At 42.4% G+C, this 25207-nt stretch overlaps 1 protein-coding gene across 5 annotated transcripts in view; it reads left to right on the top strand.

The window, feature by feature from the left end:
* Positions 1-24919, top strand: part of LOC137374384 (protein transport protein Sec24B-like) — a 139146-nt gene extending 114227 nt beyond the window's left edge. For all 5 annotated transcript variants that reach the window (XM_068040399.1, XM_068040426.1, XM_068040436.1 and 2 more), the window contains 7 exons: positions 3453-3563; positions 9070-9245; positions 9825-9962; positions 14254-14358; positions 21747-21839; positions 23051-23154; positions 23812-24919. In XM_068040399.1, the coding sequence (XP_067896500.1) occupies positions 3453-3563; positions 9070-9245; positions 9825-9962; positions 14254-14358; positions 21747-21839; positions 23051-23154; positions 23812-23926 (842 nt within the window). In that variant the 3' untranslated portion in view covers positions 23927-24919. The remainder of the gene's footprint in view (positions 1-3452; positions 3564-9069; positions 9246-9824; positions 9963-14253; positions 14359-21746; positions 21840-23050; positions 23155-23811) is intronic.
* The last annotated feature ends 288 nt before the right edge of the window (positions 24920-25207 follow it).

Consider the following 25207-nt stretch of genomic DNA (forward strand, 5'->3'; position numbering starts at 1 on the left):
TATGCCTGATACTGCTCCCGGTGTGCTCTCCTACATCCCTCATTGAACCAGAATTGGTCCCCTGGCTTGATGGTAGTGGTAGAGTGAAGGATATGCTGGGCCATGAGGTGACAGATTGTGGTAGAATACAATTCTGCTGCTGCTGATGGCCCACAGCGCAATCATGGATGCCCAGTTTTGAGTTGCTGAATCTGTTCTGTATCTATCCCATTTAGCATGGTGGTGTTGCCTCACAACACGATGGAAGGTATCCTCCAAATGAAGATGGAACTTTGTCTCCACAGGACTATGCGGTGGTCAGTCCTAGAAATACTGTCATAGATTGATGCCTCTGAGACAGGTAGATTGGTGAAGGCGAGGTCAGTAGGTTTTTCCTTCTTGCTGGTGTTCTCACCACCAGTCTCAGGCCCAGTCTGGCAGATATGTCCTTCAGGACTCAGCCAGTTGGGTCAGTAGTGGTGCTACCGAGCCATTATTGGTGATTAACATTGAAATCCCCCAGAGTACATTCTGTGTTCTTGCTACCCTCAGTGCTTCTTCCAAGTGGTGGTCAACGTGGAGGAGTACTGATTCATTAGCTGAGGGAGGGTGGTTGGTGGTAATCAGCAGGAGGTTTCCTTGTCCATATTTGACTTGATCCCATGAGACTGCATGGGATCTGGAGACGATGTTCAGGACTCCCAGGGCCACTCCCTCTCGACTGTATACTGCTGTGCCGCTGCCATCTCTGGTGGGTCTGCCCATGTGGAGGTCAAGTACCATCTTCACATGAAGGACATCCTCCATCATGTCTTTTGGCACTACCACTGTGCTAAGTGGGATAGATTAAGAATAAATCTAGCAGCTCAAAACTGGGCATCTATAAGGTGCTCTGGACCAACAGCAGCTGCAGAATTGTGTACCACCACAATCTGTACCCTCGTGTATGGTATATCTCTCACTCCTCCATCACTGTCAAGCCAAATGACGCATCCTGGCCGTGTGAGGAGTGTGGAAGAGATTCCAGGAGCAGCACCAGGTGTACCCAAAAATTAGGTGCCAACCTGGTGAAACTACAACACAAGACTACATGCATGCTGATCAGTGGAAGCAGCTTGCTATGGACAGAGTTAAGCAATAACTCAACCAAAGGATCTGGTCCAAGCTCTACAACCCTATCACATACAGTTGCGAATGACGATGGACAATTAAAGTAGTTACTAGGTGGAATAGACAATCCTTCTCCACCTTCTATAAATGTCACCATCGTCACAGGTGATGATTGTCAGCCAAGTTAAATCCACTCTGTGACATCAAGAAATGACTGAGTGCACTCGACACAGCAAAGGCTGCAGGCCCCAACAATGTCCCAGCTTTATTGCTGAGGAACTGTGCTCCAGAACTAATAAAGCTGTTCCTATACAGATAGAGTATCTACCCGGCAATGTAAAAAATTGCCCAGGTATGTCCTGTTCACCAAAAGCAGGACAAATATAACATGACCCATTACTACCCTATCAGCATTCTCCTAGTCAGCAAAGTGATGGAAGGAGATTTTAACAGTGCTTTCAAGCGGTAGTTGCTAATAACCACCAAGATCACTTAATTCCAGACCTCATTACCATCTTGGTCCAAACATAGACACAGGATCTTAATTCCAGAAGTGAGATGAGTGACTGTCCTTGATGTGAAGACAGCATTTGACCAAGTATAGCATCAAGGAACTCTGGTAAAAACTGTAGGCAATGGGAATAAAGGGAAAAACTCTCCAGTGACTGGAGTCATACCTGGAACATAGGAAGGTGGTTGTGGTTGTTGGAGGCGAATCATCCCAGCTTCAGGACAGGACTGCAGGAGTATCTCAGGGCAGGGCCCTAGTAGTCTCAACTATCTTCAGCTGCTTAATCGATTATCTTCTCTCTATTATAATGTCATATATAAGGCATTTTGCTCTTGATTACAGTGTTCAGTTCTAATCACAATTTCTCAGATCATGGAGCAGTCAATGCCTGCAACAAGAGATAACCACCTTCCTTTGAAGATTAATGGCATTACCATTACCGAGTCCCCTCCCATATGAACATTAGAAATAGGAGCAGGAACAGACCATATGGCCCCTTGAGTCTGCTCCAGCATTCAGTAAGATCATGGCTGAATTTTACACCAACTCTACTTTCTCACCCTCTCCCCATATCACTTGATTCCCTGAATGACCAAAACTCTATCACACTCAATCTTGAATATACTCACCAATAACCTCCAGAACCCCCTCAACTCCAGGTGTCATTACAACCTTGGGGCAAACATGGATGCAAGAACTTAACTCCAGAAGCGAGGTGAGTGACTGTCCGTGAAGTGAAGGCAGCATTTGACTGAGTGTAGCACCAAGGTGCCCTGGTAAAGCTGAAGGCAGTGGGGATCAACACCATCAGCATTGTATTCTGATACTTGTGTGCACACCAAGGAAGATGATAAATGTCCAAGATTATTAGCTTGCTGCTCAAGTACTTGATTTCAATTTTTGACTTAAATATTTGTTCACATAAATACTGTTAGAATTTTCATTAGGGGTTAATAAAATTAGTGGCCATCTCCAGGATGTTGTGTTTGGACTATACAATTATTCTCTGATCTGTTAATACTGTAACAGACTTTGCTTAGGCTTGGTCTTGTAATACATTCTAAATCTGTTACCAGTGTAGCTGTCAATTTAAAAACATGTATTTGTTTATCTTGTAGTAGTTCAGCTAGTATCCTCCCTTATTTTCTGTCTTTTTCCTGTGTATGTCAGTGTAAACAAAAATGCATTTGTCCAGCTAGCCCCAATAAAGACAACTTGAAGTTTATTGTGGGTTTCAACTTGTTACCACATGATACACAAAGATGATAAACAGGCACGAGACCTAAAGTGAAATTCAGGTTTTCAGTTCCCCTTTTCTTTGTAATGAAGATATTAAGAAATGAGGCTGGAGATCTGAAATAGGAAGAAAAAATACTAGAAATAGACAGCAGCTGTAAAGAGAAAAGACAGATTTCTGGTGTTGCACATCATCTAAACAATGAGGAGAGATTTTGGTCCACTGCCATCAGATTCTTCGCAGTTGTCTGAGCTGGTTAACACAATTTCAGGGTTTTAAAAAAAAAATGTTGTAACAGTTAATTGTTTTTTTAACTGTATATCAGTGCTGCTGATTTATAAAGGAGTTTTGCTCCCAGAGCTGAAAATCTACCTTTAATAATTCTTAATCAGATGTAGCTTCTGCATATTTTGTTCTGCTGCAAAGAAACAGTGATCAATCCCGGAGATCTCTAGTGTTTGGTTTGACATCTATAAATAAATCCAGAATATATGGATACAAATCAGACTTCTGACTTCCAATTCCTAAAATATGTTTTGTCTTTATTTTGTATAACTTAATTGTGATCAGGTTAATTGTTTTTATAAAAAGTGATTTTTCAAACTTTTTTTGCAGGTGAGCGTCGGATTCGAGTGCATACTTTGTGTTTACCTGTTGTGAACTCTGTGGCTGATGTTTATGCAGGAGCAGATGTGCAGGCTATTACTTGCCTTCTAGCTACTATGGGTAAGTCACTGCTGTAACATAATAGTACAATGTGCTGGGGAAAATCCAAGCAATGAATGAAGATACGGGAACACAAGATTCTTCATTCTTTCTTTGCAAAATGTGAACATAGTTGATGCTTTGGAGCAATTTATTGAGCGCTGATGTTTGCACCCTTAATCATTGATGCGCTGAGTTTATCAGTATTGGATTTATTAACCATGAGTGCAGGACATGCTGTGTGGCAACTTTGTATGGAAGAGTGAACTTCTTTCAAAGAATAAGACCGTACACAAGTTGGGAAGTCTGACATTCTTTCACTTTCATGCACTGTGCAATGGGAGGATCCTATAATAGTACAAACATTGATGGTGAGGTTCTGATAACCTCCATCTTCAAGTCAGCCTTGACTCTAGGAGTGCCAAAGTGTTTTTTGACCTGATTATTCAGGGAACTCCTGACCATTGGGCTACTACCCTGTCATCTCAGGCTCAACAGCAGAAATCTGAAATTTTCCTACAGGGTCTGATTCCTTATAACATCATTTGTCACAAACTTGCAGATAGAGGAGCAGTAGTCAGAGCTGGATCCTATTCCTGTTGACGGCTGTCTCTTCCTTTCGTATCCTTGAAATTGCTAGGATGAGTGATATGTGTAATTTATTCAACGAAAATTTTGTGTTCGTGCTGTCAGCTGGGGACCAAGTTCTACCCTGCTTGTTGATGTAACATGCCACCGTGATTGCTTGGTTCATTTTTGACAGTTTTACAATGGGGCCAGCCATGCTGCTTGAAAGTCAAGTCTGTTGGTGTGCTAAACATTGTAAGGGGGTTCCCCATACTCGCTGGATCCAAGCTGCTTCCAAATGGAATCACCGATCATGTATGAGGCAATAGTCACCAATCCTAATGTAGGCTGCAACCACAGCCTGGTAAAATCATTGGTACTTTATGACCACTACAGTTAGCGTGTCAAAATCCTTTGATCGATAGTAACTTCTTGAGGCTGTGAAGAATGTAGAGGTCTTTAATGAACAGTAGGCCTTGTGTCAGATGGTTTGGGGGACATTTCTTGATGGACTGATTGAGAATTTTAGTTGTTGCAATTTGCTAAATTACCACTTCTGCCTCATTGGAAGGTGCCTAAAGTAGCATGTTTCAGAGCCTACTGTCACAGAAAAGTGCCAGCAAAGATAGGCACTTCAGAAAAATGCAGAGTGCTAAATTCAGACAGAATGGTAGAATTTTACCTTAATAGTGAAGGCTGAAAGTGATTATGAACCCTTTATGGCCATATGTATCATCAAGGCACATGTTGTTATTGTCATCAACAATATGCATTTATATAGCATCTTTAGTGTAGTGAAACATCCCAAGGTGCTTTACAGGAGTGTTTTCAAACAAATTTGACACCAAGCCACATAGGATATTAGGACAGGCAACCAAAAGAGGTAGGTTTTAAGGAACATCCTAAAGGAGTGGAAAGAGGTAGAAAGAGATGGAGAGGTTTAGAGAAGGAATTCTGGACCTTAGCACCTAGCCATTTGAGCCATGGCCATCAATATTGGAGTGAAGAAAATCAGAGGCATGCAAGAAGCTAGAATTTTATTTTTCTTATTCATTTATGCGATGTGGGTGTCGCTGGCTAGGCCAGCATTTACTGTCCATCCCTAATTGCCCTTGAGAAGGTGGTGGTGAGCTGATGCCTTGAACTGCTGCAGTCCAAGTGAGGTAGGTACACCCACAGCGCTCTTAGGAAGGGAGTTCCAGGATTTTGACCCAGCGACAGTTAAGGAACGCCGATATAGTTCCAAATCAGGATGGTGTGTGACTTGGAGGGGAACTTGCAGGTGGTAGTGTTCCCATGCATTTGCTGCCCTTGTCCTTCTAGTTGGTAGAGGTCGTGAGTTTGGAAGGTGCTGTCTAAGGAGCATTGCTGCAGTGCATCTTGTAGAAGGTACACACTGCTGCCACTGTGTGCCGGTGGTGGAGGGAGTGAATGTTTGAGGATGGGGTGCCAATCAAGCGGGCTGCTTTGTCCTGGTTGTTGTCGAGCTTCTTGAGTATTGTTGGAGCTGCACCCATCCAGGCAAGTGGAGAGTATTCCATCACACTCCTGACTTGTGCCTTGTAGATTGTGGACAGGCTTTGGGGAGTCAGGAGGTGAGTTACTCGCCTCAGGATTCCTAGCCTCTGACCTGCTCTTGTAGCCACGGTATTTATATGGCTACTCCAGTTCAGTTTCTGGTCAATGGTAACCCCGAGGATGTTGATAGTGGGGGATTGAGCGATGGTAATGCCATTGAATGTCAAGGGAAGATGATTAGATTTTCTGTTGTTGGAGATGGTCATTGCCTGGCACTAGTGTGGCACGAATGTTATTTGCCACTTATCAGTCCAAGCCTGGATATTGTCCAGGTCTTGTTGCATTTCTACATGGACTGCTTCAGTATCTGAGGAGTTGCGAATGGTGTTGAACATTGTGCAATTATTAGCGAACATCCCCACTTCTACCTAATGATTGAAGGAAGGTCATTGATGAAACAGCTGAAGATGGTTGGGCCTAGGACACTACCCTGAGGAACTCCTGCAGTGATGTCCTGGAGCTGAGATGATTGACCTCCAACAACCACAGCCATCTTCCTTTGCATTAGGTATGACTCCAACTAGCAGAGAGTTTTCTCCCTGATTCCCATTGACTCGTGTTTTGCTAGGGCTCTTTGATGCCATACTCGGTCAAATGCTGCCTTGATGTCAAGGGCAGTCACTCTCACCTCACCTCTGGCGTTCAGCTCTTTTGTTCATGTTTGGACAAAAGTTGTAATGAGGTCAGGAGCTGAGTGGCCCTGGCGGATCCCAAACTGAGCATCACTGAGCCTGTTTTTGCTTAGCAAGTGCTGCTTGATGGCACTGTTGATGACAGCTTCCATCACTTTACTGATGATTGAGAGTAGACTGATGGGGTGGTAATTAGCCGGGTTGGACTTGTCCTGCTTTTTGTGTACAGGACGTACCTGGGCAATTTTCCACATTGCCGGGTAGATGCCAGTGTTGTAGCTATACTGGAACAGCTTGGCTAGGGGCGCAGCAAGTTCTGGAGCACAGGTCTTCAGTACTATTGCCGAAATATTGTCAGGGCCCATAGCCTTTGCAGTATCCAGTGCCTTCAGTTGTTTCTTGATATCACGCGGAGTGAATTGCATTGGCTAAAGTCTGGCATCTGTGATGCTGGGGACTTCAGGAGGAGGCCGAGATGGATCATCAACTCGGCACTTCTGGCTGAAGATTATTGCAAATGCTTCAGCCTTATCTTTCGCACTGATGTGCTGAGTTCCCCCATCATTGAGGATGGGATATTTGTGGAGCCACCTCCTCCAGTTAGTTGTTTAATTGTCCACCACCATTCACAGCTGGATGTGGCAGGACTGCAGAGCTTAGATCTGATCAGCTGGATATGGGATCGCTTAGCTCTGTCTGTCGCATGCTGCTTACGCAGTTTGGCATGCAAGTAGTCCTGTGTTGTAGCTTCATTTTTTAAACTGTGTCTTGTGGTTCCTGACCCTTCTGCCTTGGAGTGGAGATGGATGGATTGCATTTCCAAGGTGAGCCTGGTGAGGTATGCCTGGTGCTGCTCCTGGCGTGCCCTCCTGCTCTCTTCATTGAACCAGGGTTAGTCTCTTGGCTTGATGGTAATGGTAGAGTGGGGGATATGCTGGGCCATGAGGTCACAGATTGTGGCTGAGTACAATTCTGCTGCTGCTGATGGCCCACACCACCTCATGGTTGCTCGGTTTTGCATTGCTAGATCTGTTCGAAATCTATCCCATTTAGCACGGTGATAGTGCCACACAACACGATGTATCCTCAATGTGAAGGAGGGACTTCGTCTCCACAAGGACTGTGCGGTGGTCACTTCTACCAATGTTGTCATGGACAGATGCATCTGCGGCAGGCAAATTAGTGAGGACAAGGTCATGTATGTTTTTCCCTTGTGTTGGTTCCCCCACCACCTGCTGCAGACCCAGTCCTTTAGGACTCGGCCAGCTCGGTCAGTAATTGTGCTACCGAGCCACTATTGGTGATGGACATTGAAGTCCCCCACCCAGAGTACATTCTGCGCCCTTGCCATCCTCAGTGCTTCCTCCAAGTGGTGTTCAACTTGGAGGAGTACTGAGTCATCAGCTGAGGGAGGGTCGTAGGTGATAATCAGCAGGAGGTTTCCTTGCCCATGTTTGACCTGATGCCATGAGACTTCATGGCATCCAGAGTCGATGTTGAGGACTCCCAGAACAACTCCCTCCCTACTGTATACCACTGTGCCACCACCTCTGCTCGGTCTATCCTGCTGGTGGGTCTGTTCATACCCGGGGATGTTGATGGCAGTGTCTGGGACATTGTCCGTCAGGTATGATTCCGTGAGTATGACTGTGTCAGGCTGTTGCTTGACTAGTCTGTGGGACAGCTCTCCCAACTTTGACACAAGCCCCCAGATGTTAGTAAGGAGGACTTTGCAGGATCGACAGGGCTGGGTTTGCGTTGTCGTTTCCGGTGCCTAAGTCAATGCCGGGTGGTCCGTTCGGTTTCATTCCTTTTTATTGACTTCGTAGCGGATAGATACAACTGAATGGCTTGCTAGGCCATTTCAGAGGGCATGTAAGAGTCAACCACATTGCTATGGGTCTGGAGTCACATGCAGGCCAGACCAGTTAAGGACAGCAGGTTTCCTTCCCTAAAGGACATTAGTGAACCAGATGGGTTTTTACAACAATCGACAATGGTTTCATGGCCATCATTAGACAAGCTTTTTAATTCCAGATTTTTTTTATTAATTTGAATTCAAATTCCACCTTCTCTTGTCGGAATCGAACCCAGGTCTCCAGAGTAATACCCTGGGTCACTGGGTTACTAGTTACTCGTCCAGTGACAATACCACTACGCCACCGCCTCCCCGTGTTGGAGAATTGGAGGAATGTAGAGATCTTGGAGGATTGTAAGGCTGGAGGAGATTTCAGCGATGGACAGGGGGTTGCGGGGCAGCGAGGCAAGGTCATGGAGGGATTTGAAAACAAGGATGAGAATTTTTAAATCGAGGAATTGCTGAACTGGGAGCCAGTGTAGTTCAGCAAGCACAGGAGTAATAGGTGAATGGGACTTGGTGCGAGTTAGGACACGGACGGCAAAGTTTTGAAAGAGCTCAAGTTTACAGTGTGCAAGATGGGAGGCTGGCCAGATGAGCTTTGGAGTAGCTGAGTCTTAAGGTAACAAAAGCATGGGTGAGGGTTTCGACAGAAAATAAACTGAGGCAGGTGTAGATTTTCACCTTAAAAAAATATATAAAAAAATATACCTTGCCAGTTATAAAATATGATTAATTATTTGACAATGCTGAGACCTTTTTTTTAGGTCTCATGTACGCTTCACATATTTTCATTTCCCCTTTAAGCATTTTAAGATATTGGACGCCATTGACAATCATGCACCTTCAATATTTCTGTGTCTTAATCTCTAAGTTATTGTTTGCTCCTCAGCTGTTGATCGATCTATTTCCTCGAGTCTATCTGATGCCAGAGATGCCTTGGTAAATGCTGTGGTAGATTCCTTATCTGCATATCGTTCCACTGTTTCGAACCTCCAGCAGTCTGTATTAGCGGCTCCAAACTCCCTCAGGCTGTTCGCTCTTTATATTCTGGCTCTTCTGAAACAGGTACATTTAAAAATATTATAGGAGCATATTCAGAATATGCCTGAATGACCTACACATTTTCACCATCTAACATGAGAGTCGGTGTGGTAAGTTTAGAAACCGGTGTAATGTACAATTGTTCTTTTAACAACCTTATGTTTAAAAATGCATAATTTTGGTGCTTTTCTCAAAACAGTTGCAGCACGTTAAGCCATTAACAATGGATTTGTGCCCTACTGGTTTTAAATATTATACAAGTGCTCTCAAGCATTGATCATTGCTGATCACCTGATTGTTCCGTTAGATGTCTGTTGGTACACCATGGCTCCAGCATTCTCTTAAAAGTATTAAAGAAAGGGTCTCCTCAAGGATTTGCCCTGTTCAAGGACACTAAGAGCAACAGCTCCGGACTTCAAGATCACATGCTGTTTACCAGGTTTAGAGTACCAAGCCAACAGAGTACTGACCAACAATAAGGACATTGTGAACTGTTTGCACACTTTTGCTTTGCAAGTTTGTAAATTTTTCTGCATCAGAAGTTACAGTAATTATTAATTTGTACAGCACAACTAATATCTTGTTTAATCCTTGTTTTTACAGCAAGCATTCAGAACTGGCACTGGCACTCGATTGGATGAGCGGGTGTTTGCCATGTGTGAGATGAAGACTCAGCCATTAGTTCATCTGATGCTTATGATTCATCCTAACTTGTACAGAATAGATAACCTGCCTGATGAGGTTAGTAAAATAGCATTTCAAAATACTTTCACCTTAAAATTAATTGTAGTTTTAAGGCAATCCTCAAAAACTAAGACTTCTGGAGCACAAAAGCAAAATGAAAGGTCACAGAGCTGAAACGTTAACTCTGTTTCTCTCTCCACAGATGCTGCCAGATCTGCTGAGTAATTCCAGCATTTGCTGTTTTTATTATACATTAGACTTTTGAAGACCTGGCAGGTGGTGGACCATTTGATAAGAGGAAGTTTTTTTAAAAAATTATCCTCTTGCCTCAATGGTAGAACAGTTACCTACTAATTTCTTCAGTATGCTTTCCAGTCATGGGCTAAGAAAACTTGCTGTGGGTTGAAAATATAATTTAACAGATACTTCCATATTTTGCTTAATTAGTGGAATTAGCCCCCTCATTAACATGGATTCATGGAAAGGCCAGACTAATGAGGTAAAAATTTTACAATTAAACAGCAAATAAGGGTCTCAAATCAAGGAGGAAAGTACATTCGGACACAGTCAGCCTAGTTCCTAGAAAGTGCAACTTAAAATTATTCCTGCTCAATGAGATGTTAAAGATAGAGAAGCATGAGAAGCAGAAACGTTCTACTTTTATAATAATAAGGTGCTTATTGGAAAATATAAAGAGACCGTTACCCCTCATCTAACCTGTCTTTTGGCTGAGAGGGAGAGCTCACACTTGCGTTTAAAAGGAAAGAAAGACTTGCATTTATAGAGCGCCTTTCGTGATCCCCCGACATTTCAAAGTGTTTTACAGCCAATTAAGTACTTTTCAAGTTTAGTCACTGTTGTAATGTAGGAAATGCAGCAGTCAATTTGCACACAGCAAACACCCACAAACAGCAATGTGATAATGACCAGATATTCTGTTTCTTTAATGTGGATTGAGGGATAAATATGCACCAGGGATAACTCCCCTGCTCTTCTTTGAAATAATGCCATGGGATCTTTTACATCCACCCGAGCAGGCAGATGGGGCCTCAGTTTAACCTCTTATCTGAAAGACGGCACTCTGACAGTGTAGCGCTGCCCCCAGTACTGTGCATGAGTGCCAGCCTCGATTTATGTGCTCAAATCCTAGAGTAGGACTTGAACCCAGAACCTTGTGATTCAGAGGCGAGAGTGCTACCAACTGAGTCGCAGCTGGGTAAAGAGGACAACTAAAGTATCCAGAAATTTTAAAAAATGTTATAACTGTGCAGTTTGTTTTAAAGGCATCCCCAATAAAGAAGCATTTTACTTAATGTTCTGGGTCAGCAAGGAACTAATAAATTTGACAAACCCAAAGGGCCCAATGAGTCACTCGTCACTACCTCCTTACAAGCAGCAAGCCCAACTGCTCCAAGCTACACTCTCGCTGGCCTTCTTGCACATGCACTGGGGGCTACTCTTTGTCAATCTCCTTGTTCAACTCACCCATCCCAGTACTGACCCTTTGGGCACTATCACCGTCACCGATCAGCTATCACCATCCCTCTTCGCATCTCCCTCCAGGATATCTATTCACTTGTGATTGAGCCCCTTGACATCCATGAGCTCATTAAAGATGATTGCATCAATATCATGGCCTTGACAGAAACCTGGGTGAGGGGTGATGACACCTTCCCCTAAATGAAGCATAAATGGCTGTACCTTCCATCATTTCCCCCAGTCCGACCATTATGGTGACAGTGTGGCTGTTACCATCAAGTCACACCTTGATCTGTGCCCCTATTCCTCTGGCACTTTCTCTTCCTTTGAGCGTCTCACCTTGTTCCACCTCTCAAACCTCTCATTTAAGCACTTTATTCTTAACTACCCCCCCCCCCACCAAAGTACCATAAAAATTTTCCCGCATAAGTATCTTCACTGCTTTCCCTCCTTAGCTCTGCACCGAGCCACTTCTCATTCTCTGTAATTTCAACCTCCGTCTCAATTCATCATGCTTTCTCTCCTCTGAGTTCACTGCCCTTGTATCCTCCCTTAATCTCGCCTTCCAAATAAACTCCCCAACCCATATTAATGGCCACCCCCTTGATCTCAGCGGGGGAATGGCCAGGATGAGAGAGGGAGAGTAATGGTTTTAATGGGGACTAGGGCATCAAAGATGGAAGTGAAGGTATGGTCGAGCAGATCAGTAGCTGCAGAAATGTCATGGTCAATGGAGGGCCAAAATTGACCGTTAGGATTTGAAAGTGCAGTCCTCAAGTTAGCTGATGTTAACAGTGTCCTCTCTTTCAAATCTGCTGTCTTCACCCCTCTCCCCAAAAATCCAATCACGACCCCACTCCCTAGTCTTTTCAAACTATTGCCGCAACCCCAACCTCCCTTTCCTCTTCAGAATCCTTAATTGTGCTGTATCCTTCCAAATCCATGCCCATCTTTCCCAGAATGCCATCAGGTTTCTGTTCCTGCCACATTACTGAAAGGGCTCTTATCAAAGTCACAAATGACATCCTATGGAACCTGCCCACTGCCTGGGCTGAAGTTTACCTTGATGGCGAGGTCTTGGTGACGGCCAGGAAGGCGGGGGAGACTCTGCCTTGGCCCTGTTTTGGACCCCCGTCCAAATTCCATGGTGGGCAGCCAATTAACTTCCCACTGTCGGAATCTGCATCTCTTTAACGATGGGGATCCTGCCTCCAAGAGCTGCGAGCCAATCAGAGGGCCTGCAATTCAGTAGTATCAGCAGCGCCTTCACGAGCGGTAAAATACCAGCGGTGGCAGGAAGATACTCTTAAGTGGCCATTAATTGGCCACTTAAAGGCCTCAATTGGCCTCTAGGCAGAAAGACTGTCATCGGCGTTCTCCGCCCTGCATTAAATCACATGGTCTAGGGAAGGTGATTGGCACTTCCTCCCCCACCTTCCCTCACTATTTAATGGGCCCACCATCTCCCAGCCTATGACCTTCTGAGATATCTTCACTGCTCCAATTCTGGCATCTTGATCAGATTTCAATCGCTACACCATTGGTGGCCATACTTTCAACTGCCAAAGCTCCAGGATCTGGAATTCGCTCCCTAAATCTCCCTGTCTCTCTCCCTCTTTTTCCTCCTCTAAGATGCCCCTTTAAACCTATCTCTGACCAAGCCTTTAGTCATCTGCTCGAATATCTCCTTATGTGGCTCAGTGTCAGATTTTTTTGATGACATCCGTGAAGTGCCTTGAGATGTTTTATGATGTTAAAGGTGTGATATAAATACAAGTTGTTGTTGTATATATCCCATGTTAATCTTCCTTTTTAAAAAGTTAATTCAATAAATTGGTATTTTTTCTATATAAATTATGACATTTTTATCCTCCAGTCTTCTGGTACCTCACCCGTGGCTAACGATGATACAAAAATCTCTGCCAGGGCCCCAGCAATCTCCTCCCTTGCTTCCCATAGCATCCTAGGATACACCTGGTCAGGCCCTGGGGATTTATCCACCTTAATGCGCTTCAAAACCTCCAACATTTCCTCCTTTGTAATGTTGGTATGCTCCAGGATATCGCTGTTCCCTCCCTTGAACTCACTAGCTTCCATGACCACCTCCACGGTAAATACAGACGAGAAGTATTCATTTAAGACCTCGCCCATTTCCCGTGGCTCCACACATAGATTACCACACTGATCATTAAGGGGACCTACTCTCTCCCTAGCTACCCTTTTACTCTTAATATACTTATAGAATCATTTAGGATTCTCCTTTATCTTATTCTGTATCTAACTCAGACTGTTACCTCACGTTATAAAATTATTCATTCTTGCCAGGCCTATGTGCCTTGCTGCAGTTATGTCTGTGTTGGATATCTTGGTAAATTTCTCTCCGTACCCTCAAAATTTTTTATAAAGTTAAAATTGATCAAAATATGCTTTAGTACAAAATTTGCCACTGATCTGTTGTGAAGGTGTTTAAATCTTTCATTTCAACCTTGAAATTTGATATTTAGGCATTGCTAGCAAGGCACATTTAATTTTAGAATTAGTAGTCAGTGTCCAAAGGAGGAATTGTACTTGTCCAGGATTCGACTGTTATAAAGGATCATTTTGTGAGACACAATGTGGACCATGTACTTTATCTGTCCTATTTTCTGCATCTTCGAAGTGAGCAGATTTATACCAGCATAACAGTGCGTTTGAAAGTTCTGGAATTCCATTGAAGTCTGGGTACATGCTCTCTGTGTATGCATTCAGTCATCTAGTCTTGGAGCTCCGTGGTTCAAACTTGAGAGAAATTACAAGGACTATAACTTGTTTTTCCCTTGTTTAATTATTTTGCTCATGATTAATTGATTTCTTTCTGTGTTTCTGGTAGGGCTCCATCACTATCGGGGACAAAACTATTCCTCAGCCACCTATTCTGCAACTTTCTGCAGAAAAACTGTCAAAGGAAGGTGCTTTCTTGATGGATTGTGGTTCTGTAAGTAGTTTTTATTGAAAATGCTAAATTTAAGTGTGCTTTTGTGTGTTTGGCAATATTTATATTGAAAAACGACTAAAGAATTCAGTACTTAGTATTCTGGGAGAATTTGCATGTGAAATGAGAAGATTCCTGTTTATTTTAGTTTAGTTTAGAGATACAGCACTGAAACAGGCCCTTCGGCCCACCGAGTCTGTGCCGACCATCAACCACCCACTTATACTAATCCTACACTAATCCCATTTCCCTACCACATCCCCACCTGTCCCTATATTTCCCTACCACCTACCTATACTAGTGACAATTTATAATGGCCAATTTACCTACCAACCTGCAAGTCTTTTGGCTTGTGGGAGGAAACCGGAGCACCCGGAGAAAACCCACGCAGACACAGGGAGAACTTGCAAACTCCACACAGGCAGTACCCAGAATTGAACCCGGGTCGCTGGAGCTGTGAGGCTGCAGTGCTAACCACTACGCCACTGTATTCGTAAAAAATTTATAGAAATTGGTCACATACGTAGCTAAGTCTGTGTTCAAAACCAAATTATTTCACCATGGGTGACCCATTAATCAGTAAAAGTCACGAGGGAACCTGTCCATAGTGGGGAGTTAGCTACATTTCTTTTTTTTCACCTGTGTGGTTACATCCACATTACTTCAAAACATAGGAGCAGGAGTAGGCCATTCAGCCCATCGGGCCTGCGCCACCATTCAATAAGATCTTGGCTGATCATCCACTTCAATGTCTTTTTCCCACACTATCCTCATATTCCCTTCATGTCATTGGTATTTAGAAATCTGTCAATCTCTGCTTTAAGCATACTCAATGATTGAGCTTCCACAGCCCTCTGGGGTAGAGAATTCCAAAGATTCACAACCCTCCGAGTAAAGAAATGTCTCATCTCTGTCCTAAGTGGCGTCCCCCTTATTTTGAAAGTGTGTCCTCTGGTTCTACACTCCCCAACCAGGGGAAATATCTTGCGTGCATCTACCCTGTCTATCCCTTTAAGTATTTTGTAGGTTTCAATGAGATCACCTGTCATTCTTCGAAACTCTAGAGAATACAGGTCCAGTTTCCTCAATCTCTCTTCATAGGACAATCCTGCCATCCTGGGAACAAGTCTGGTGAACGTTTGTTGCACTCCCTCTATGGCAATAATATCCTTCCTAAGGTAAGGGACCAAAACTGCACGCACTACTGCAGGTGCAGTCGAACCAAGGTTCCATGCAACTGAAGCAAGACTTCACTACTCCTGTACTCAAATCCTCTTGCGATAAAGGTTAACATACCATTAGCCTTCTTAATTGCTTGCTGCACCTGCATGTTAGCTTTCAGTGACTTATTGATGAGGACACCCAGGTCCCTTTGTACATGTACACTTTCCAATCTCTTGCCATTTAAGAAATACTCTGCACATCTGTTCCTCCTACCAAAGTGGATAACCTCTCATTTTTCCACACTATATTCCATCTGTCATATTCTTGCTCACTCACTAAGTCTGTCCAAATCCCCTTGAAGCTGTTTTGCATCTTCCTCACAACACACATTCCCACCTAGTTTTGTGTCATCCGCGACCTTGGAAATACTGCATTTGGTCCCCACATCCAAATGGTTGATGTATATTGTGAATAGCTGGGGCCCAAGCACTGATCCCTGCAGTACCCCACTAGTCACAGCCTGCCAACGCGGGAATGACCCGTTTATTCCTACTCTGTTTTCTGCCTGTTAACCAATCCTTAATCCATGCCAGTATGTTACCTCCTACCCCATGTGCTTTAATTTTGCTAGCCAACCTCCTGTGGGGGACTTTATCAAAAGCCTTCTGAAAATCCAAGTATACTACGTCCACCGACTCCCCTTTATCAATTCTGTTAGTAACATCCTCAGAAAACTCCAACAGGTTTGTCAAGCATGATTTCCTATTCATAAATCCATGCTGACTATGCCCAATCAGATCATTATTATCCAAGTGACCATTTATCACATCTTTTAGAATAGATTCTAGCATTTTCCCAGTGACTGATGTAAGGCTAACAAGTCTGTACTTCTCTGTTTTCTCTCTCCCTCCCTTCTTAAATAGTGGAATACTTCTGAGAGAGTCAGAGCATTTTTTGATGTGTGTGTCCTGGCAAGGCCAATATTTATTGCCCATCCCTAATTGCCCTTGAGAAGGTGGTGGTGAGCCACTGCCCTGAACTGCTGGAGTCCATGTGGTGTAGGTACATGCACAGTACTGTTAGGGAGGGAGTTCCAGGATTTTGACCCAGCGACAGTGAGGGGAGTGGCAATGTATTTCCAAATCAGGATGGTGTGTGACTTGGAGGAGAAATTGCAGGTGGTGAACTTGTTCTTGTAGGTGGAAGAGGGTTTGGAAGGTGCTCTTGAAGGAGCCTTGGCGAGTTGCTACAGTACATCTTGTAGATAGTGTACACTGCTGCCGATATGCACCAGTGGTGGAGGGAGTGAATATTTAAGGTGGTGCATTGGGTGCCAATCAACGGGCTGCTTTGTCCTGGATGGTGTTGAGCTTCTTGAGTTTTGTTGGAGCTGCACCCATCCAGTCAAGTAGGGAGTATTCCATCACACTCCTGGTTTGTGCCTTGTAGCTGGTTTGCAGGCTTTAGGGAGTCAGTTGAGTTACTTGGTGCAGAATTCCAAGCCACTGCCCTCTTTTTTTCCGCAGTATTTATATGGCTGGTCCAGTTAAATTTCTGGCCAATGATAACCCCCAGGATATTGATAGTGGGGGATTCAGTGATAGTAATGCCATTGAATGACAAGGGGGGGTGGTTAGATTCTCTCTTGTTGGAGATGGTCATTGCCTGGCACTTGTGTAACACAAATGTTATTTGCCACTTATCCGCCCAAGCCTGAATGTTGTGCAGGTCTTGCTGCGTGCGGACATGGACTGCTTCAAAATATCAGGAGTTGCGAATGGAATTGTGCAATCATCAGGGAACATCCCCACTTCTGACCTTATATTGTTGATGAAACAGTTAAAGATGGTTGAGCCTAGGACACTACCCTGAGGAACTCCTGCAGCAATGTCCTGGGCTGGGATGATTGGCCTCCAACAACCAGAACCATCTTCCTTTGTGCTAGGTGTGCCTCCAGACAATAGAGTTTTTTTTCCCCTGATTCCCATTGACATGAATTTTATTAGGGTGCTGTGATGTTAAGGGCAGTCACTCTCACCTCTGAAATTCAGCTCTTTTGTCCATGTTTGGACCAAGGCTGTAATAAGGTCTAGTGCTGAGTGGTCGTGGAAGGACTCAAACTGAGCTTAGGTGAGCTTGATAGTGTTGTCGACCACATCTTCCATCAATTTGTTAATGACTGGGATTAGACTGATGGGGATGTAATTGGCTGCATTGGATTTGTCAGTTTTTTTTGTGGGTAGGACATATCTGGGCAAGTTTCCACATTGTAGGGTAGATGCCAGTGTTGCAGCTGTATTACAGCAGCTTAGCTAGGGACATGGCTAGTTCTGGAGCACAGGTCTTCACTACAGCTGTGATGTTGTCAGGGCCCATAACCTTTGCCTTATTCAGTGCAATTAGCCATTTCTTGATAGCATGTGGAGTGAATCAAATTGACTGAAGACTGATATCTGTAATGCTGGGGACTTCAGGAAGAGGCCAAAATGGGTCATCCTCTTGGCATTTCTGACTAAAGATAGTTGCAAATGCTTCAGTCTTGCCTTTTGTACTGAAGAGCTGGACTCTGCCATCATTAAGGATGGGAATGTTTGTGGAGCCTTCTCTTCCTCTCATTACAAGTTTAATTGTCCACCATCATTCACAACTGGATGTTGGGGGAGGGAGAGGTGTTGCAGAGCTTTGATCTGATCCGTTGATTGTGTTCAAACTATATGTTCAACCTATTTCAGTGAACAGCTTCCAATGTAATACTAAACATTTAATTTATGCCACGTATAGCTTCCAAGTTTGCATCCATTTTAGGAAGTCTTTTGTTGTGACTGAAGGTAACTTCTGATGATGTAATGTCATGCAGACTCTGCCAAAAGATCCTGAAGTGATTTTAAAAATAGCCGATAGAGCTGATAAAGCCAAAAATGGCTAATGTTACCACCTAACAAGGCAATCACATATGGGTTTTTGAAATTGCTGCTGGTTAACTGTTTTAAGTAACCATCAGGTGACACCTTTTTACATTGCAAGCTGGAAAGTTTCGGTGTGTAATATTTTAGAAAAAGCCACTGTATTGCCACTGTTAACCAGTGTTGATTTCAAAAAGTATGGTTGGCCTGATGAGAAATTAACCCAGTGCCAGCCCTACCAAGGGCAATTCAATTTGTGATGGAGCCTGTAAAGTTGGCCAACAAGTAAGTACTAGTATAGTAAGGAGACGGTTCTTTCAAACCAGCATTGCCTTAATGCCAGATATGTATCTCCATTAGTATTGAAAACGGTATTAGGTAAAATTCCAAACAAGATTGAAGAAAACTAATTTTGATCCAAATCCCTTCACGACTCAAATAGCTCAGTCTAGTAGTTGACTTTGGACATGGCAGTAGAGACTCCATCAGTTGTATGATTTTTACATGTTTGACCTTTTGCACTGGGCTTTGGCAAATCGCCAGAACAACAACCCATCCAGGGTCGTCTAAGTTTTTGCAGTCAGGTAATTGACTTAGCCATTGGCTAGTTTTCTAAAGCTGGGAAAATATAGGCTAAGCCTGTATTGTCTACAAACAATCTAGTAAAGGTCTGCAAGCCACAGATTGACTCCTCATTCCATCATCTTTCGCTTAGCATTTAAAATAAGTTAAGTCTGATATTGTGGATAATCATGGTATAATACCGTAAAGACATCCAGAAGTCATGGATGTCTTGACTATGTGGCATGATCTGCATAACCTTTTCCTCCCCTATTATATATGGCTGTCTCTCCAAGATGATTAGTTACTCTGCTTATTCATGTTACAAATTGATGTGTTTTTCTTTCCTAGGAAGCCATTTGTTTTTCTTTTTTGTTGATGAGCAGTTTAAGAAAAATCAAATAATGTTTTTTAAAGTTATTGTGGACAAAATGTCAAAGCTTTTAGATTTCAAGCATTAAGCAAAACATGCAAGCTCTTGGCACACAAGAGCACAAGTGTCTGCAATTATTTTTGTACAAAAAATATATGATTTCATATTCTATCCTTGGGCTTCTTTACCTTTACCCACTTTGGCTAACTGTATTTTTGGGAAGCTATTCTAAAAGTTGAAATGACTGGAGGTGAGTTCAGGTAAACTCGTTGAACTTTGACTTTGATGATACTGGGTAAATCTTCAGCCTGTGTTCATCCAAGAGGCTGAATAATGGCAGTGAATGTCTATATTTCCAAATGTTTTGGGGTCTAAGGAATTCATGAAGAGAGAATGTTCACTGTTGATTTCCTTTGTCTACATGGAGGGAATTTGTTCCTCCAGTTAGGCACTAATTGGGCTGCAAGAAACACTAGCTTGGTACCACTGACACCGACTATGTGCCAATAAATTTGTCTTTGGTCTCGGTTAGCTCCTACAATTTAGACGCCATATCCCTCCCAGTGGAGCTGGTTTTGGATGATTAGTGCCCCGATGCTGGGCACATTGGCTTGGGAGAGGACGCTGCTATTGGACTGCTTTTCTTGCTACCAGATTTGGAGGATCTTGCAGAGGCAGCTCCAGTGGTACTTCTCCAGTGCTTTGAAGTGCCTGCTGTAGGTTATCCAAGTCTCCAAAGCATATAGGAGCACAGGGTCACTGATGCCTAATAAACCATGATCTTAGTCTCAGGTTTGAGATCCTGATCCTCAACTGCTGTCTTCCTCAATCGGCCGAAGGTTGAGCTAGCACATTGCAGGCAATGATGAACCTTGCCGTCTATATCTGCCTTCGCCGAGAGGAGGCTCCCAAGATATGGATAAATAGTTCACATTTTCCAGGATCTCATCATTGATCTTGATTGATGGGTGGGGGTGGGGAGAAGTGTTTTGCTGTTGGAGTTGGTTGGAAGCAGGCCTTCATTTTCCGAGTGTTTAGTGAAAGACCTATTTTCACATGCTTCATATACCTGACACCAGATTCCCAAAGCAGCCGTTCTACTTAGAGCTTGGAGCGGCAGGAGACTCCCAGGAGGACAGTGGAAACATTTTTGAGATGTCTTCAAGGCATCCCTGAAGAGATCAAACATCCCCGTCAACTCCTGGGATTCTCTGGCTCGTGACCATCCTAGATGAAGAAAGCTCATTCAGAAAAGCATCGTACAGCTCAAGGGACTTTGTCAGAAACATGCAGAGGCAAAGTCAAGGCATCAGAGGGAAACCTCTGAACTACTCATCTATCTGACCCTTCAAGCACCACCTGCCCCTCATGTGGCAAAGTCTGCAGATCACGCATTGGACTTATCAGCCATCTCAGAACCTATAGAACAGGAGTGGAAGCAAGTCATCCTCCATCCCGAGGGAATGCCAAAGAAGATGACTATTTGGAATCTGTCTGCTCAGTGTGATGCTAGCTGGCTTTTTTACCAGCACCAACCAATACAATTGGGCCCCTTCATGGGGCATATCAAATGAAGCAAATAAAATCTAACCACATACTGTATACTGTATACTGATAGGATTGGTACTGTATATCCTGATTATTCTATTCTGGATTCATTGTGTTTATCTGCATCATGTACGTTTCCAGGTTTTCATATTTCTTTTCCATCCCTCTTGCTCCTCCAATATCACCTTTTGTTGCTTTTAAATAGGAATGATTTGGGAGAATTTGTCAGTTTGTCTGTTCTCTCAACACTGGGTTCCTTTCTTCTCACACACTGTCACAGACTTTCGTGATTAAACATAGTGAGACTTCAACGCACAACAAAAGCCCTTCTTTCCTGAAGAAAAGAATTGAAGTGGTAGAAAAACAGCAATGAATGTCTACATTCCCAAACGTTTTTGAGTCTAAGGAATTCTTGAAGAGATTATTTTTCTGCAACTGATGCAATACATGCCTTTAGTAGTGTTAGAGACACACTTCGGGAAATGGGATTACACATAAGTTAGGTTCCCAGGAGGTCTTCAAAGGTTGCCTGAAATTTGGAGGTTGGATAACTAAGGAATAACACTGGTCTACTTCCTATAGTTTTTCTTAATCTTTGAATATATTTTAACATCACAAATTTTCCTCAGGAAGCTTTTATGACTTAGCTGCTTGTAGCAAATGGTTCTTAAAGATATAGCGGGTGAAATTGGTCTTTAAAGGTGGCGTAAAATAGGTGATAACTAACAGGTAGCCCATTTTACACCCTGAATGATTTTCTTTTCCATTGACATATATTTGGGTTATGTGACAGTATGAGGGGAGCAACATCACCAACAAATGGACCTTTTTTTTGCTTGTAGGTTATGTACCTCTGGATTGGCAAAAACTGCAGCAGCAACTTTATTAGTGAAGTGCTTGGATTTCCTAACTATGCTTCTATACCACAAAATATGGTAAGTTGATGGAGGTTAATGCATTGCTTTGTGTTTATTACTGTGTATCTTGCCCTAGAATCGTGGAAGACATCAGTTGACTGCTATATTCTTGAATTGTCTTAAACTGTAACAACTGACAGTGTGAATACAGTTCTCGCTTTTATTACATTTTCTAAAGATTTATTATAAAAGTTTTTATTTTCATATTAAAGTAAGTTTATTTTCTTCGCTACCAAAATGGCTGAGCCCATGACCTTCTGCCAGTCCATTCCTGAGCTGGCCAGTAGGTGGCATGAATGTTTTCAGTAATATTCTCTCCCTGTGTAAACATCTGGCTCTCTGCTCTCTACCTGCTCTTAATGTCAAACCTGAAATGCTGGTCTCATTCTGCAGGATTATGGTCACATGTGCTTGAAGGTTAACTTTCAAAAAAATTAATTTATTATATTTTTTGATAACTGATCAATGTGGTAAAGCTGAGAGAGCTGAAAAAGTAGTGATCCAGCTTGTTGACATAGTGGTTGGAGACAACTAATCAAAATCGGACTGTTCCAGTGAAATTTTGAGTCCACTAATGAGCACAGAACTGTTCTGAAAATTTGTATGACCAGAGAATGGTCTGCATACCACCAGTGATCACAAATCTGAGTTGCCATCAGTCAAATTGACGTAAAGTTGTTCTGCTTCCCACATAGAAATGGAACTTCAGGTATTTCCTTACCCTCAAACTCAAAGTTAGAACCATACTCATTCCACTCTTGGAATTGAACCAAAACTTTGATCTATGTAGGAGTCAGCTGTGGCTCAGTAATAGCACTCCCACCTCTGAGTCTGGGTGGTCATAGGTTCAAGCCCCGCTCCAGGGACTTGAGCACATAATGTCAGCTGGCACTTTGTTGGAGATGCCATCTTTTGGATGTGACATTAAATCAGGGCCACATCTTCCTACTCAGGTGAATGTAAAGGAAGAGCAGTGGAGTTCTCCTCATGTACTGACCACCATTTATCCCTCAATCAACACCTAAAACAGATAAACAGATGCTAATGGGCACTTATTTCATTGTTGTTGGCACCTTCTTGTCTTCAAATTGGCTGCTGCATTTCCTATATTACAGTAGTGACTACACTTCAAAAGTGCTTCATTGGCTATAAAGTGCTACAGATTAATTTTTTCTCTTATCTTATTTCTCCCATGTCCACAATACTGTTCCTTATTTTTGGGGAAAAAGACTCAATTACCAGAATTGAATACAATTTTATCTCAAAGAACAAATAGTTTTGTTTCCTGGCTTCGAGACAGCAGACCATTCTTATCGATTATTTACACTGTGAAGTAAGTATTTGGCACTTTGTTACTTTTGTTTTAATTTAGAGGGCGTTCTATATAGCCTTGCAGAAAAAATTAAATAGTTCACAAGATAGGTTCGGACCATGAAAGCTCTTTGGCACATTTTACTTCATCATTCCAGAATGGCATTATTGACATTTCTCCATTACGGCTTTGGCTGTCTCTGAAATTCATCCAGTGTCCTATGCTTATACACCCTTCTCAGAAGCTAATATTTCTAGGTCTTTTTCATTTTCCTCCTTAGCAAAGTTTATTCAAACCATAAAGTGCACGATCCTCCAATTAAGATTTTTGTTTACCATTAATCAACTCCGATACCAATCTGTTGAAATCTCTTTGTAAGGCTTTGGCTACCTCCTCTTAATCCACCATCCTCCCTACTTTAGTATCATTTATAAATTTGACTAACTTGCATGGAAACTGTGATTCCAGTTCACTTCACATATGCCAGGAACAAAAGTTTTTTTTTTGGTAATTTACACCATTGCCAGTAGTTATTTAAATGATGAAGCAGTTAACAGATTTAGCATTTCTTGGAAAATACAACTGCAACCTGTTGTATACTTGCAAATGTAAATATTGTTTTTTGGTTGCCACACAAATTATGATAATTGTATTTTGAATGTTATTAAATATCCACAGGGATGATGGTCCTTTCAAAGCAAACTTTTTCCAGAAGTTAGTGGAAGACAGAACCGAATCTGCGTTGTCATATTATGAATTTCTTCTTCACATTCAGCAGCAAATCTCCAAGTAACAGTTATAGTTTGTGAGTTGGAACTGATCAGTGATTTTCTTGTTTTGGGGGAGGGTTGGGCAGTCCTGTCATCTGAAGCAAACGTGCATTTACCTTGGATGGAATTTTGCATTGAGGGACAATGTGAGATGAATATCTTCAACAATGTTTCAGTCCTGATGAAGATTGTTACACTGATGGTAGGAATATGAAAAGCTGGTCAATAAAATTTGCAGCCTTGCAGAATAAATTCTTGAAGTTACTACGCTGTAATGTGTATTTCTGCTCTACAATACAGTGAGATGAAAATGCCGTTGTACTGATAGAATTCTAATAATGGCGTTAAAGAATGGGCTTGAATGTTTTATTCTAGATAGAGCAGGAGCATAGAGGCCTTGTTACCTAATACAAATAGAATGGACTTATTTATTACAATGTATGAGCCCCGTTTATTCACAATTTTGTTAAAATATTTGATCTAATTAATTTTCCTGTGTGTTAATTTTCCTGAGTGTAATGTATCAGTGTACATGTTGATTTTTCACTGGTAAGGTGATGATTGTACATGCTTATGCCAGTATGAATTTTTATTGGATTGTTAGCAAATACAGTCTGCATTAAAGTACAAGCCAAGATCACTTGCAGGGCTGTTGAATGTAGTTTAGAGATGCACATTATAAAATTCAATGTGTACATAGAAAATTTAACTAACTTTGTAAAGTAATGTACAAATAAAGTATCAATCTAACTTTAGGTTCTATTAAAAGTGAAAGAGTAAACTGTATGCAACAGTGTTGAATGTTTTGTGATCTAATTCCTCCTGCCTCACTCAGGCCATTTGAGGCTAGAGAGGATCTGAATGCAGGTATTCTGTGCCATCTTCCAGTTCAACTGGCAAAGACTATCATTTTTTTTAAAAGCTCAAATTATTTCTTTGTAATTCTGTTTTGCATCTTTTACGTGCAATTAATTTCTGACCAGCTATTGATTAAAAGAGCTCTGCCAGATTTTTAATTTTTTGTTGGTGGTGCATCTGTGTATACTTGTTTATCTTTCAAACCATACTTATCTGACTAGGGCTGATATAATGGATAGGCCATTTTAAATGTGCATCCTCATACAATATACATCCCATGTCTATGGTTGGCTAAAGCCTAGAGGAAACAACAAGCTTGAATGTGTACAACAGCTCTGTAGCTGAATAAATGTACAGGCTGTCAAGGGAGGTTTAGAACACTGACATATTAATAAGTAGATTCCTGAACCTCAGCATACTGTAACTTCTGGTGTTTTCTTCTGCCT

Source organism: Heterodontus francisci, chromosome 1, assembly GCF_036365525.1.
Source record: "Heterodontus francisci isolate sHetFra1 chromosome 1, sHetFra1.hap1, whole genome shotgun sequence".
Lineage (NCBI taxonomy): Eukaryota > Metazoa > Chordata > Chondrichthyes > Heterodontiformes > Heterodontidae > Heterodontus > Heterodontus francisci.